At 48.3% G+C, this 12,356-nt stretch overlaps 1 protein-coding gene across 5 annotated transcripts in view; it reads left to right on the top strand.

Annotated features, from left to right (window-relative positions):
• TMEM68 (transmembrane protein 68) overlaps window positions 1–4,428 on the top strand; it is a 77,025-nt gene extending 72,597 nt beyond the window's left edge. For all 5 annotated transcript variants that reach the window (XM_068237397.1, XM_068237392.1, XM_068237396.1 and 2 more), the window contains one exon: window positions 2,590–4,428. In XM_068237397.1, coding sequence (XP_068093498.1) covers window positions 2,590–2,694 — 105 coding nt within the window. In that variant the 3' untranslated portion in view covers window positions 2,695–4,428. The remainder of the gene's footprint in view (window positions 1–2,589) is intronic.
• Window positions 4,429–12,356: the final 7,928 nt, after the last annotated feature.

Genomic DNA, 12,356 nt, shown 5'->3' with positions numbered 1-12,356 from the left:
TGGGTTGGAAGATATGAATGTTTTTGTGTATGTGTTTACACACTCTTACAAAGCTGTAATGGTGAAACATGTTGATTTTGAAACTTAGCACTTCGTACAGTACCTGCACTTTATTACCGTATTTTTCGCCGTATAAGACGCTCCGGAATATAAGACGCACCCAGGTTTTGAGGGCAAAAACCAGGGAAAAAAAAGAATTCATAGTAAACCTGGTGCGTCTATATTCCAGGAGCGTCTTGTAGGTGTTCTACCCTAATTAATGTCCTCAGGAGTCCCCCATGTGCCCTCAGTGTCCCCATGTGCCCTCAGTGCCCCCCCCCCCCCCTTAGGTGTCACGTATGTGTCCTCAGTGTCTCCCATGTGCCCTTAGGTGTCCTCAGGTGTCCCCCGTGTGCCCTTGGGTGATCCCAGTGTGGACCATATGAGCCCTTAGGTATTCCCAGTGTGGCCCCCAGGTGTATAATATGTGCCCTCAGTGTCCCCCATATGCCCTTAGGTGTCCTCAGTGTAGTCCTCAGGTGTCCCCATGTGCCCTTAGGTGGTCCCAGTGTCCCCCATGAGCCCTTAGGTGTTCCCAGTGTTGCAATAGGTGTCCCCATGTGCTCTCAGCTGCCCCCGTGTCCTGGATCTTGCAGAATGGTGTTATGTACTGACTGCGAGTGACGTCAGAATAGGAAACTCCCCTGGTAATACAGCAGTGTCATGTAGGATCCCCTCTTAGTTTGTGCACCAGCAGGCAGGGAAGCCCAGCCTCGGACTCATATTCTAGCCCTTCAGTCTTCCCAGAGAAATGGTGCAGCAATCTTGAGCTCAAAACTTCTTCTCTGCTCTAAAAGAGCAACAGCATAATGACCCCAGCTCCCTGTGTGGTCCGCTCCCCGTTCCCCGTGTAAATAGTCTGGCGGGCGGCATGTATGTATAGAGTGGCCCCCGAGATTACTGCCTGGCTCCCCGTGCATCAGCTTGCCCAATCTCCTCTCCCCGCATCTGTGCGCTCATCCCCCGCTGATGTGTCCGACTCTCACCTCCCGCCTGATGTGTCCGCTCACCCCCTGCGCTGATGTCCGCTCACCCCCACTGCCGCTGATGTCCGCTCACCCCCGCTGATGTGTCTGCTCCCCGCCGGGTGTCAGGCTCAGCATAGCGGCAGTCTTACTCACTTTAGCCGCTCTCCGGGAATGCAGACCTGGTCTCCTCTCGTCACCCCTCTAGTGATGGCTTCATCAATGACGCGTATCATAGAAGCCATCACTAGAGGGGCGGCGAGAGAGGAGACCAGGTCTGCATTCCCGGAGAGCGGCAAAAGTGAGTAAGACTGCCGCTATGCTGAGCCTGACACCCGGCGGGGAGCAGACACATCAGCGGGGGTGAGCGGACGGCAGCGGGGGTGAGCGGACATCAGCGCGGGAGGTGAGAGGACACATCGGGTGGGGGATGAGCGGACATCAGCGGCAGCGAGGGGTGAGCGGACACATCGGGCGGTGGGGGGGGGGGGGGGAGTGAGCGGACATCAGCGGCAGCGGGGGTGAGTGCAAACACATCAGCGGGGGTGATCTGGGGGCCACTCTATACATACATACATGCCGCCTGCCAGACTATTTACACGGGGAAGGGGGAGCGGACCACACAGGGAGCCAGTGCAGGGAATCCCCGACGTGGCGGCGGTTCGTATCTGCAGGCGTTCGTAAGTCGGAGATTCCCTGCATTTGCCGTATAAGACGCAGGGACTTTTTCTCCCCATTCTGGGGGGAGAAAAAGTGCGTCTTATACGGCGGAAAATACGGTAGTTAGTTCCTAGTCCCTTTCTCCTCAGATATCTTACATAACAGGGAGGATTTACTACTAGTGCTATGCTGGGAACACACGATACCTTTTTTTGCGGTCGATTACCAGCGAGATCTATTTACTATTCGATTATCCGCTCGATTCTGTTATCTTACGCTCACTTTTCTTATCTTTTGCCATTCACTTCTATGAGAAATCGAGCGGAAAACAATCGAGAGGAGAATTGGACATGACGGAATCTATCAATCCAGGGCATCTATCGAAGGCAATAACGAAATGTGTTTTCCCAGCATTAGATTTCACTGCGGTGACCTGTGGAAAACTGAGAATCTCACATATATACAGTCCTGTGTGAGACGGTACATCAGTGCTTATAGTGTCTTGATACATTTGACCTCCTCAAAAACAGTGATACCATTTCACTCTACTTTTCAGAGGGTTTATTGCGTTTTATGTGTTTTTCCTGTTTTAGCCTTTTATCTATCTAAAGGAATCTGAAGCAATATTTAAAAAAAAAAAAAATACTCACCTAAGTAGGAGCCTTCCTGTTCCTCTCCTGGTCCCCTCGTTCCACCACAGGTACAGCCCGAGTGCTCCTGAAGACCGGCGGCCCCGTACTGAACATGTGTAAGTGAGCGAGAGAGCGCTGCTCGTGCATTCGCAGTACGGAGGGGCCCGTCTTTGGGGGGAATTCTGGCTCCTGAAGACTTCTAAAGCCTTCCGCATGCTTCTAAACTATCTGATTGTATTTTTGACTTTCTTTTGTGGTGTAATAAATATATTTCTTTACTATTTCCTTAACAGACAAAATGTGCCATTCAGGCATTGATAGACGAGCACCAAAAACTTCCTGGAAACATTTTCCGCGCCCTTCTGGAAAGGTTTCACAGCAAAAAGAAAGAAGACTGAAGTGCAATTTGTACACAAAACTTTACTCTGATAGTAGAAAGATGTACATTTTTATGTATTGATTATATTTTATTCACTTTTTACGGACAAATTACAGGAATCCTGTAAGAAAATTTTGATGTAACAAATCTTGTATATTATTTTTTGTCTTTAATATTTCTAGAAATGTTTTCCTGTCGAGTTTCTTCCATGGTGATTAAGTTACTGTTGTGTTTTGTGCCTGTTCCTTGAAAATAGGGAAAGAACCTTTATCTACATCTAGATAGACTTAGGAAATCACTGCAGAATATTACAAATGACTCTGATATGCTTGTAATGTAAAGACCACACGTTGTTTTCTTAGTTCTGTAAACAATTTTTTTCTTTTTATTAAACGGGCAGTACTGCGAAAATAGTCCTTTTTACTTCATTACATATAAGTTATGTACAAGTAGAGTAATAGTCAGTAGGAGGTAGAGGAGATGGAACTCCAGCACTCTCAAGATTGCAGCAGGGGACTGGACTTGACCTTCCTTAGCATATGACTGAAGCAGTGTAATCCCCTTTAAGAGCGTGCATAGGCTGTGTGGCAATAGACAAACTTGTGTTGGAGGGAGAGACGAGGTGGAGCCAGCACTGCAGATAGGGTAATTTATTGAGTCAAATATAGCAGAGACACTTACAGTCAGCGAGATCAGATGCAAATGCGGGGAGGTGGGCGCCAGGTCTATGCCCCCCTGCGGACGTCCGTTTCGCGCAGCAAGCGCTTGTTCACCGCAATGGGCAACTCTTTCACGAGGCAAGCATTTTTAGAAGGAAAGAGTTACATTTTTACTTCTTGCCTCATTGAATAAAAAAACAACTTTAATTGTAATGTCAGATGCTAGCAGGACACAGCTACAGCTCGTGTCTGCTCGGTGCTGCCGCCAGAATCTTGCGCAAAGCTGAAAGCTGGTAACCACAGCAACGGACAGCAATAGGTGTCCGTGTCCTTGCCAGCAGCGGTGAAGGGGCCTCGGCAGGCAGCATTAGGATCTGTGACGTGCGGTGCCGTCACGCAGTTCACATGAGCTGAAGAACTGCACGAGAGTGCAGTTACAAGGTGGAGGATCCTATTTCTAACGACTAAAGGGGGAAATATAATGCCATCCCAAACAGCTGATTTAGCAGCCTCCTACAGCATAATGGTATAGTCTAAATCGGCGTCCGTATATGTTTCTTCTGACGTGGCACCCTTGCTGCAAATAGGTAATGCCAGTGTACGAATTACATTTGTTCAGCCACTAAACATGTTTAAAGTATTACTCCACTTGTACATAACTTATATATAATGAAGGACTATTTTCGCAATACTGCCCCTTTAATCTGTCTAAAGTTCCTTCATCTATTTATTTAAAATCGCTTCTCATTTATCTGTCCAGGAGCCCAAACACCAGCCCCATCTTCACAGACTACCTGTACTATAGGCTGCAGTCTTCTTACACACTGCAGTCTGGTCAGTAGGGATCATGCACTCAAGGCAGCAGTAGTTCCACCGGCAGAGCCAGAAATCTGACACACTCACATCCAAAAACCCACCACACACTCCAGCCACACACTCTCTCTCTTTATATTTTGAAATGTTAATGATTGCACTTATTGATGAGGTCTACAGTGACTTGCTAATGAGGAAGTCGTTTGTTTAAGCACATAACTTGTGAACAGCACTTTTCATAAATACATTTGCCAATAAAAATGGGAACAGTGATTTGAAAATGACCAGTTTTTATTTTGGATGCATATTTAAATTAAATGTGTGTGTGTGTGTGTGTGTGTGTGTGTGTGTGTGTGTGTGTGTGTGTGTGTGTGTGTATATATATAACTTCACCGCTTCCGAACGGCCGTGATGTGAAATCTACGCCTTCAGCTGTTATTGCTGCCAGGGCGTAGATTTCACATCACCGCTGCCGCACGTTCCTGCCTGTACCGCTGGTCAGGAGACTATTTAATTGGCTCCTGACCCTGTCATCAATGTTAGCAACTCCCATGGCCGACCTTTGACCTGAGCGACCGGTGCGATCACTCAGGGCGCCGGCTTCCAGGGGGCGCTTCTGCCCCATGTGTTTTAATATGGAAGCTCCGCCCTCTGGTGCCGCTGCTGGGGGTGATAAGGGGCAAACATGATGCCTGTGCGGCCACCGTGATGGAGGGGGAGCCGCGGGGAGGGCAGCTCGACCTCTCCCTCCCTTCCTCTCCGGGCGCTCTCCCCGCTCCCCCCTCCGATGCAGACTGCAGCAGAGCCAGAGAGAACAACTCACCTCCCTGGTTCCGATCGCCGGCGCCTCTCACTTGCCGCTGGTCTCCTCTTCTACATTAGTTACTGATACACACTAAACTTCCTGTTAAGCAGGAAGTTTAGTGTGTATCAGCAACTAATGTAGAAGAGGAGACAAGCGGCAAGTGAGAGGCGCCGGCGATCGGAACCAGGGATGGAGATGAGTTGTTCTCTCTGGCTCTGCTGCAGTCTGCATCGGAGGGGGGAGCGGGGAGGGTGGCCCAGAGAGGAAGGGAGGGAGAGGTCGGGCTGCCCTCCCCGCGGCTCCCCCTCCAGTATGAGGGGGGGGGGCACCTACCTACCTAATCTATACTGGGGACACCTACCTATCTAACCAATACTGGGGGGGCAGCTACCTATCTAATCTATACTGGGGGCACCTACCTATCTAATCTATACTGGGGGGGCAGCTACCTATCTATACTGGGGGCACCTACCTATCTAACCTATACTGGGGGGGCAGCTACCTATCTAATCTATACTGGGGGCACCTACCTATCTAACCTATACTGGGGGGGGGGGCAGCTATCTATCTATCTAATCTATACTGGGGGCACCTACTTATCTAACCTATACTGGGGGGGGGGGGGGGGGGCAGCTACCTATCTAATCTATACTGGGGTCACCTACCTATCTAACCTATACTGGGGGGCAGCTACCTATCTAATCTATACTGGGGGGCAGCTACTTATCTAATCTATACTGGGGGCAGCTACCTATCTAACCTATACTGGGGGCAGCTACCTATCTAACCTATACTGGGGGCACCTACCTATCTAACCTATACTGGGGGCAGCTACCTATCTAATCTATACTGGGGGCAGCTACCTATCTAATTATACTGGGGGCAGCTACCTATCTAATCTATACTGGGGTCACCTACCTATCTAACCTATACTGGGGGGCAGCTACCTATCTAATCTATACTGGGGGGCAGCTACTTATCTAATCTATACTGGGGGCAGCTACCTATCTAACCTATACTGGGGGCACCTACCTATCTAACCTATACTGGGGGCACCTATCTAACCTATACTGGGGGGCAGCTACCTATCTAATCTATACTGAGGGCAGCTACCTATCTAACCTATACTGGGGGCACCTACCTATCTAACCTATACTGGGGGCAGCTACCTATCTAATCTATACTGGGGGCAGTTACCTATCTAATTATACTGGGGGCAGCTACCTATCTAATTATACTGGGGGCAGCTACCTATCTAATTATACTGGGGGCAGCTACCTATCTAATCTATACTGGGGGCAGCTACCTATCTAATCTATATTGGGGGCAGTTACCTATCTAATCTATACTGGTGGCAGCTACCTATCTAACCTATATTGCAGGTACCTACCTATCTAACCTGTACTGGGGGCACCTACCTATCTAACCTATAGCTTGGACAAATGCCTATCTAACCTATACTGGGGCAAGTATACTGGCTACCTATACTGGGGGCACCTACCTGGCTAACCTATACTGGGAGGGATCTATAGCTGGCTACTTTTACTGGGTCACCTATGCCTGGCTACCTATACTGGGGGGGACTTATAGCTATATGTCAGGAATCAGGATGGACGGAGGCACCCCCCCCCCCCCATTAGTGTATGTGTGTGGTGCACTCAAACGCGAAGAGGATGAATTTGGGGGGGGGGGGGGGGCACCAAAATCTGGTTACGCTCAGGGCGCTGTGAAACCTAAGGCCGGCCCTGGCAACTCCCATTGGCTTACATTGAGCACACGGTCCGGAGCCAATGAAAGCGGTTCGTGATCAGCTCACAGAGCTCTGCCGTCTTAGAGACAACTGAGTGGGTAGCCTGAGGTGAAAGGTTTGTGGCATGGACTGATATGTGTGGCTATTCGTCGGAAGGAGCTGCTTTCTGGTGCCAGCAATCTCTGGTCCTTAAGGGGGCAGAGACCGCTGGTACGGAGCGGGTTACTCTTTGTTTATATTCATGACTGGAGCTAGCAGATTAGATCAGTCTGATAGCACTCTGCTGCTTTGAGTAGTCCTGTAAAGCTGAATACTTGCCTTGCAACGAAGGAAGATTGATCACAGTGACATCACATGATGACGAGCTTTCCCTGATCCATCTTCCTGCCGGCGGATATGGCTGACAGCACCCAACGGGTGCACGAGACATCAAGCAATTGCAATACTTTGCTCGCCGTGGTGGCTTATGGGACACGTACACACAAGGCAAGACGTTACCATACAGTAACGGCCGCAGACTTGGCCCCTACTGTATGGTAACGTCTTGCCTTGTGTGTACGTGTCCCATGGGATAAATACATTGCCTGGAATATTGCCTAGTGCCCGGAAATCTTTTCTATTGTACAAGATTCTGGCTCTGCCCTGAGCACAGGTAACTGGGTTACGTGTACACCACCGCTTGTACTATCTAGTGCCGGCATCATGTGCTGTGCACTAGCGTTATGTTATATGCAAAAGAGTAACTCATTCTATCGCTCACTTGGAGCATCCACAGTAAATCAATGGGAAACTGTCTGTAAAGTGTGGTGCCAGGAATGGAGTTCACTGTAACGACAAATGGAGGACAATAAATAAAAAGCAGCAAGAAATCATTAAGAATAGAAAAGCAGATCCATCACATTTTAGAACAGTGGCAAGAGCTTAAAGTGGACCTGAACTCTTGCACAGGACAGAAGGAAAACAGAGAAATGCACCCTGTATGTATTTAGAGAGTTAAACCTCCTCCCTCATCTGTGATTAATCACAAGTTGTAGAGACTAATATGAAGGCACAGGATGTTAATCTGTCTGCTTTCCTGAAAGCAGGAAGTGGAAACACTGCAGATTTATTGCAGGATTTAAATCCGCTGATAGGCCTGGTGCACACCAGAGGATTTTTTCTGAGCGTTTTGAGTTTTTGAAACCTCCTGCTAATGTTATCCTATGTGTCTATGCACACTGGAGCAAGATGTATATGGAGGCTGCCATATTTATTTCCTTTTAAACAATACCAGTTGCCTGACAGCCCTGCTGATCTATTTGGCTGCAGTAGTGTCTGAATAATACCAGAAACAAGCATGCAGCTAATCTTGTCAGATCTGACAATAATGTCAAACACCTGATCTGCTGCATGCTTGTTCAGGGGCTATGGCTAATAGTATTAGAGGCAGAGGATCAGCAGAACAGCCAGGCAACAGGTATTGCTTAAAAGGAAATAAACATGGCAGCCTCCACATACCTCTCGCTTCAGATGTCCTTTAAGGCTGCTACGTTCACAGTAGGACTGTGTTGTGATGCGATATTAAAGTTGAACGCAACATTACAATGCAGCACAACAAAAATATTCACACAGCGTTACGGCCGTATTAAGTAGGTACAGTAAAGCATACAGGCAATGCAAAGTATGCTTTCCTGTACCTGGTAACGTGTGCATTACCATAACGCTACACATTACAATTCAACGCTAATGTTGCACTGTGAATGTTGAAAGCTGCGTTATAAGACTTTATAATGGAGCTTCGCAACTTCCCACTATGAACTCAGCCTTAATTATTATGCTGTTGCTTAGGTTTTAGAGCCGAGAGCAAGTTCGGAGTTGAGGTCCACTAAAAAAAGCAAATATTTCTGATAACATGACCTGATCATCATTGTGACTGGTGGTTACCATACACAAGAGAAAAAAACTTAGATCTTTACATGAACACACTAAGGGCTGATTCTTAACACAGCAGGAACTTTTTAAGCGCTAGTGATTTTGAAAAACTCTTACTAATGCAATGCTATGGGGGATTTTTACAAAATCACATCACTCCAGTGTGAGCACACACATAGGATAACATTAGCAAGAGCTTTTAAAATCACAAAATGCTTAGAAAAGCTCTTGTAGTGTGAACGAGCCTTAAGGCAGGGAACACACTTTTCGTACGCATTTTCTGCAGAGAAAGACAGAACTCATGAATAATCAATGGGCAAAATCATCAAAATCATTTGGTTTTTTAGATTAACGACTTGCCGACCGGTTTAAGCCGATGGGCGGGCGGCAAATCCCGGGTCCAAATAACCGCAATACGCCCATCGGCGGCGGCAGGCGTGGCTATCGCGTCATGCATGATGCAATCTGCCGTCAACAGCTGGCTCCGCCCACCCCATGTCGTTGGACTGCACTCCAAGCCGTTGGACCGCAGGTGGCGCAGGATCAGCCTCAAGGGCAGCAGAGTGGTGCTAGTGCTGGTCTGAGATTTCATGGTGGGGCAGGCACCAGCAGCACAGCATCTCCTGGACTTAGCACCAGTGCTTCCTTATACCCTGGTGAAGTGGCGAGCACCAGCATGGAAGTTGAAACTGGTTCGGTGGCACGTGCAGTAAGATCCCAGTCGCAGCCACCAAGAAGACGGGCCCGTACTACCTCTAGTTTACCAGAGGTGCTGGCAAATCCTGATTGGCATTCCCCTGATTCTGGCCGCACCCGTACTGCCCCCTTTCACCACCCAGTCTGGAGTCCAGGTGGAGACAGATAATCTAGGATCAGTCCTAGACTTTTTCTATCTGTTCATCACCTAGGATCTCTTTGACTTAGTCGTGGCAGAGACCAACCGTAAGGCCACACAATATATAACCGCCAATCCAACTAACTTCCTTGCCCAGCCTTTTCGGTGGAAACCAGTCCAAGTTTCCAAAATGTAAATTTTTTTGGGGCCTTCTCCTTCACATGGGACTAGTCAAACGGAATGTGTTGCGGTCTTATTGGTCTATGGACCCAGCATATCACGTTACTTTGTACTCTACTGCCATGACCAGGACACAATTTGATAACATCCTGTGCTTCCTGCACTTCAGTGTCAATTCATCCAGGAAAAAGAATGCCTATAAGGTCCTAAGACAGGAGGGGGCCGAGGTTGCGTTAAACATTTATAAGGAGTGCAACAAAAATTGTAAAAAAGAAATTAGGCTGGCAAAGATTGGAGCTGAAAATCAAATCGCTAGGGATATCAAATCTAACCCAAAAAAGTTTTACAAGTACATCAACTAAAAAAAATAGAAAGGTTGACTGTGTTGGACTCCTAAAGGATGAGGGGGGGGAACTCAATAGTGGATGACCAAGGTAAGTCAGAGTTATTAAAGAGACTCTGTAACAAAAATTTTAGCAGTATTTCTCCTATCCTACAAGTTCCTAAGGCTGTTCCATTGTGCTCTGGCTTACTGCAGCACTTTCTACTTGCACCATCTCTGTAATAAATCAACTTTTCCTGGAACAGAAGATGGCGGCATACCTCTGGGTTAGGCCCCGCCCCCTGACCCCAATAGGACAGATTGCTAATAAAACTAAAACCCGCCCCTCCCCCCCCCCCCCCCCCCCCCCGCCATTCTTTTTCCTCTGTCCTCGTATGGACAGGTTTGCTTTTTTTTCGTTCTTTTTTTTACCTTAATTATTTTTGCAGAGTCTGCCGTTTTTCTTTCTTTCATCTTTTTTTTGGCAGCTGAGGACGGGTTCAGCCTCTCCCGTCATGCGGCAGGCATTGCGGCCTCTAAAGGGGGCTCAGAGATGCGGGGTGTGAGGTACCCTCATTGCCGCTCCCTAGGTGCTGAAGCCGCGTTTTGCGGGCGTCCATTTTGGATTTAGGACCGCCTTTCGGTCTTCAGGCCTTCCCCTTGCTTCTGGGATCTCCGGCCAATCAGAGACATCACGAGATCTCGCGAGATCTCGGCGTCCATTCATTTCATAAAGCAGGAAGCGCTTCAGTAAGGATTCTGGTACGCCAGACGCCACACGCTTGTGGATAGCGCGGGTGCAGTAGGCTTGCTGCAGTACCGCTGCTGCAGAAGACACTCTTCAAACATGGAGCCTGCGGAAAGAAGGTATTATGACAGCCAATCCCTGCTGATCAGGTGATATGAATTTTCTTTTTACTTTCGGATATTTATTGTGTCTCTTGCTTGATGTTGCTTTAGGACTGAGGACTCTGTTACAAAGCCTCCGGAAAGGCAGGAGAGGTAACAAATGATTATTGAATCATTCCTTGGACTTGTTCAGCACCAGGGTGATCCTTTAGTTTTAGTTCACGGGCTTTAAAAGAGGTTTTTTTGTTTCTCCCATCAATATAAGCGGATGTTTTTAGTGGAGCATTATTTTCTTCTATGTTTCCACAGTTCGCATGATGGCGAGAGGAGGAGTGCGGGGTCTAAACGGCGCCAATCCTCTGAGAGAATTAGTTCTCCTTTGAGGTCAAAAAGAGATGAGAGATCTTCTAGAAGAGAGTCACCTAGAAGACAGAGCAAGAAGTCTGATCAGAGACATTCACCTCAGAAGCGCCAGTCTAAGAGACGGTCTCCCAGCAGGAGCAGGTCTCCCAGGAGACGCTACTCGGGCAGATATTATAGCTCACATAGAAGCAGGTCTCCTAGGCGCAGGCACCATTCGAAGGGCCGAAGGTCTCCTAGTAGATACTACTCGCCAGACTATAGGTCTAGGAGACACAGATCAGAGAGGCGGTCTGTGAGCCCTTATAGGAGACAAAGATCTCCACATCCAGGGCCAAGCACAGAACAAAGGTATTCTCAACCTGAAAGATCGTGCTGCTGGTCCTGTGGTCAACCAGCCAGGGCCGGCCTTAGGTTTCACAGCGCCCTGAGCGTAACCAGATTTTGGTGCCCCCCCCCCCATTCATCCTAGGCAGATCCCCCCCCTTAGTGTATATAGGCTACTAGTCTTGCAGATCCCCTTTCAGTGTATTTAGGCAGCCGATCCCCCAGCCCCCCCTTAGTGTATCTAGCCTAGGCATATTCCCTCTTTAGCGTAGGGAGGTTGGGAATGGGGAACCTTACTTTTTGCGGATCTTCTCTTCTTACTGTCTGTCATACAGACAGTTTTGTATTGCAGTCTGCAGACTGGATTCTGGGAGAAGGAGAGGAGAAGATGGCCAGGACTCATCACTCAGGACAGGAGGGCAGGGCAGGGTGACACACGTGCTGCCAGGGGCATAGCTAGAAATCATGGGGCCCCATAGCAAAATTTTGATTGCCCCCCCACCCCTGAAAAAACGTATTAGGCACCTTAATGTCCTCTCCCCCTGCGCCAGTTTTAGATAGCCAGAGGTGCCACAAGTACTAGGTAGCCTAGCCCCCCAGTAATAGTTAGCCAGCGTGTTCGCTGACATCTTCAAAACAAGGTGCTGGGAGAGGGGGGCTCTGGGGAAGGAGGGTGGGTGAGCTAGTCCCTGGGGAGCAGGCACAGACATTACTGTAATTAGAAAGCGACACAGACTACTCTGAAGAAGGATGCAAAGTGAAAAAAAAAGATCAACTTCTAGAGGAAGAGTTATGTGTGCATCGCTGACTTTTAGTGACGTTTACACAAGTTCCCTTGAAGTCAGCTGACAGCCTACTGAGTGGCTCTCG

Source organism: Hyperolius riggenbachi, chromosome 5 (genome assembly GCF_040937935.1).
Source record: "Hyperolius riggenbachi isolate aHypRig1 chromosome 5, aHypRig1.pri, whole genome shotgun sequence".
NCBI lineage: Eukaryota > Metazoa > Chordata > Amphibia > Anura > Hyperoliidae > Hyperolius > Hyperolius riggenbachi.
This window is presented reverse-complemented; position numbering and strand designations above follow the sequence as displayed.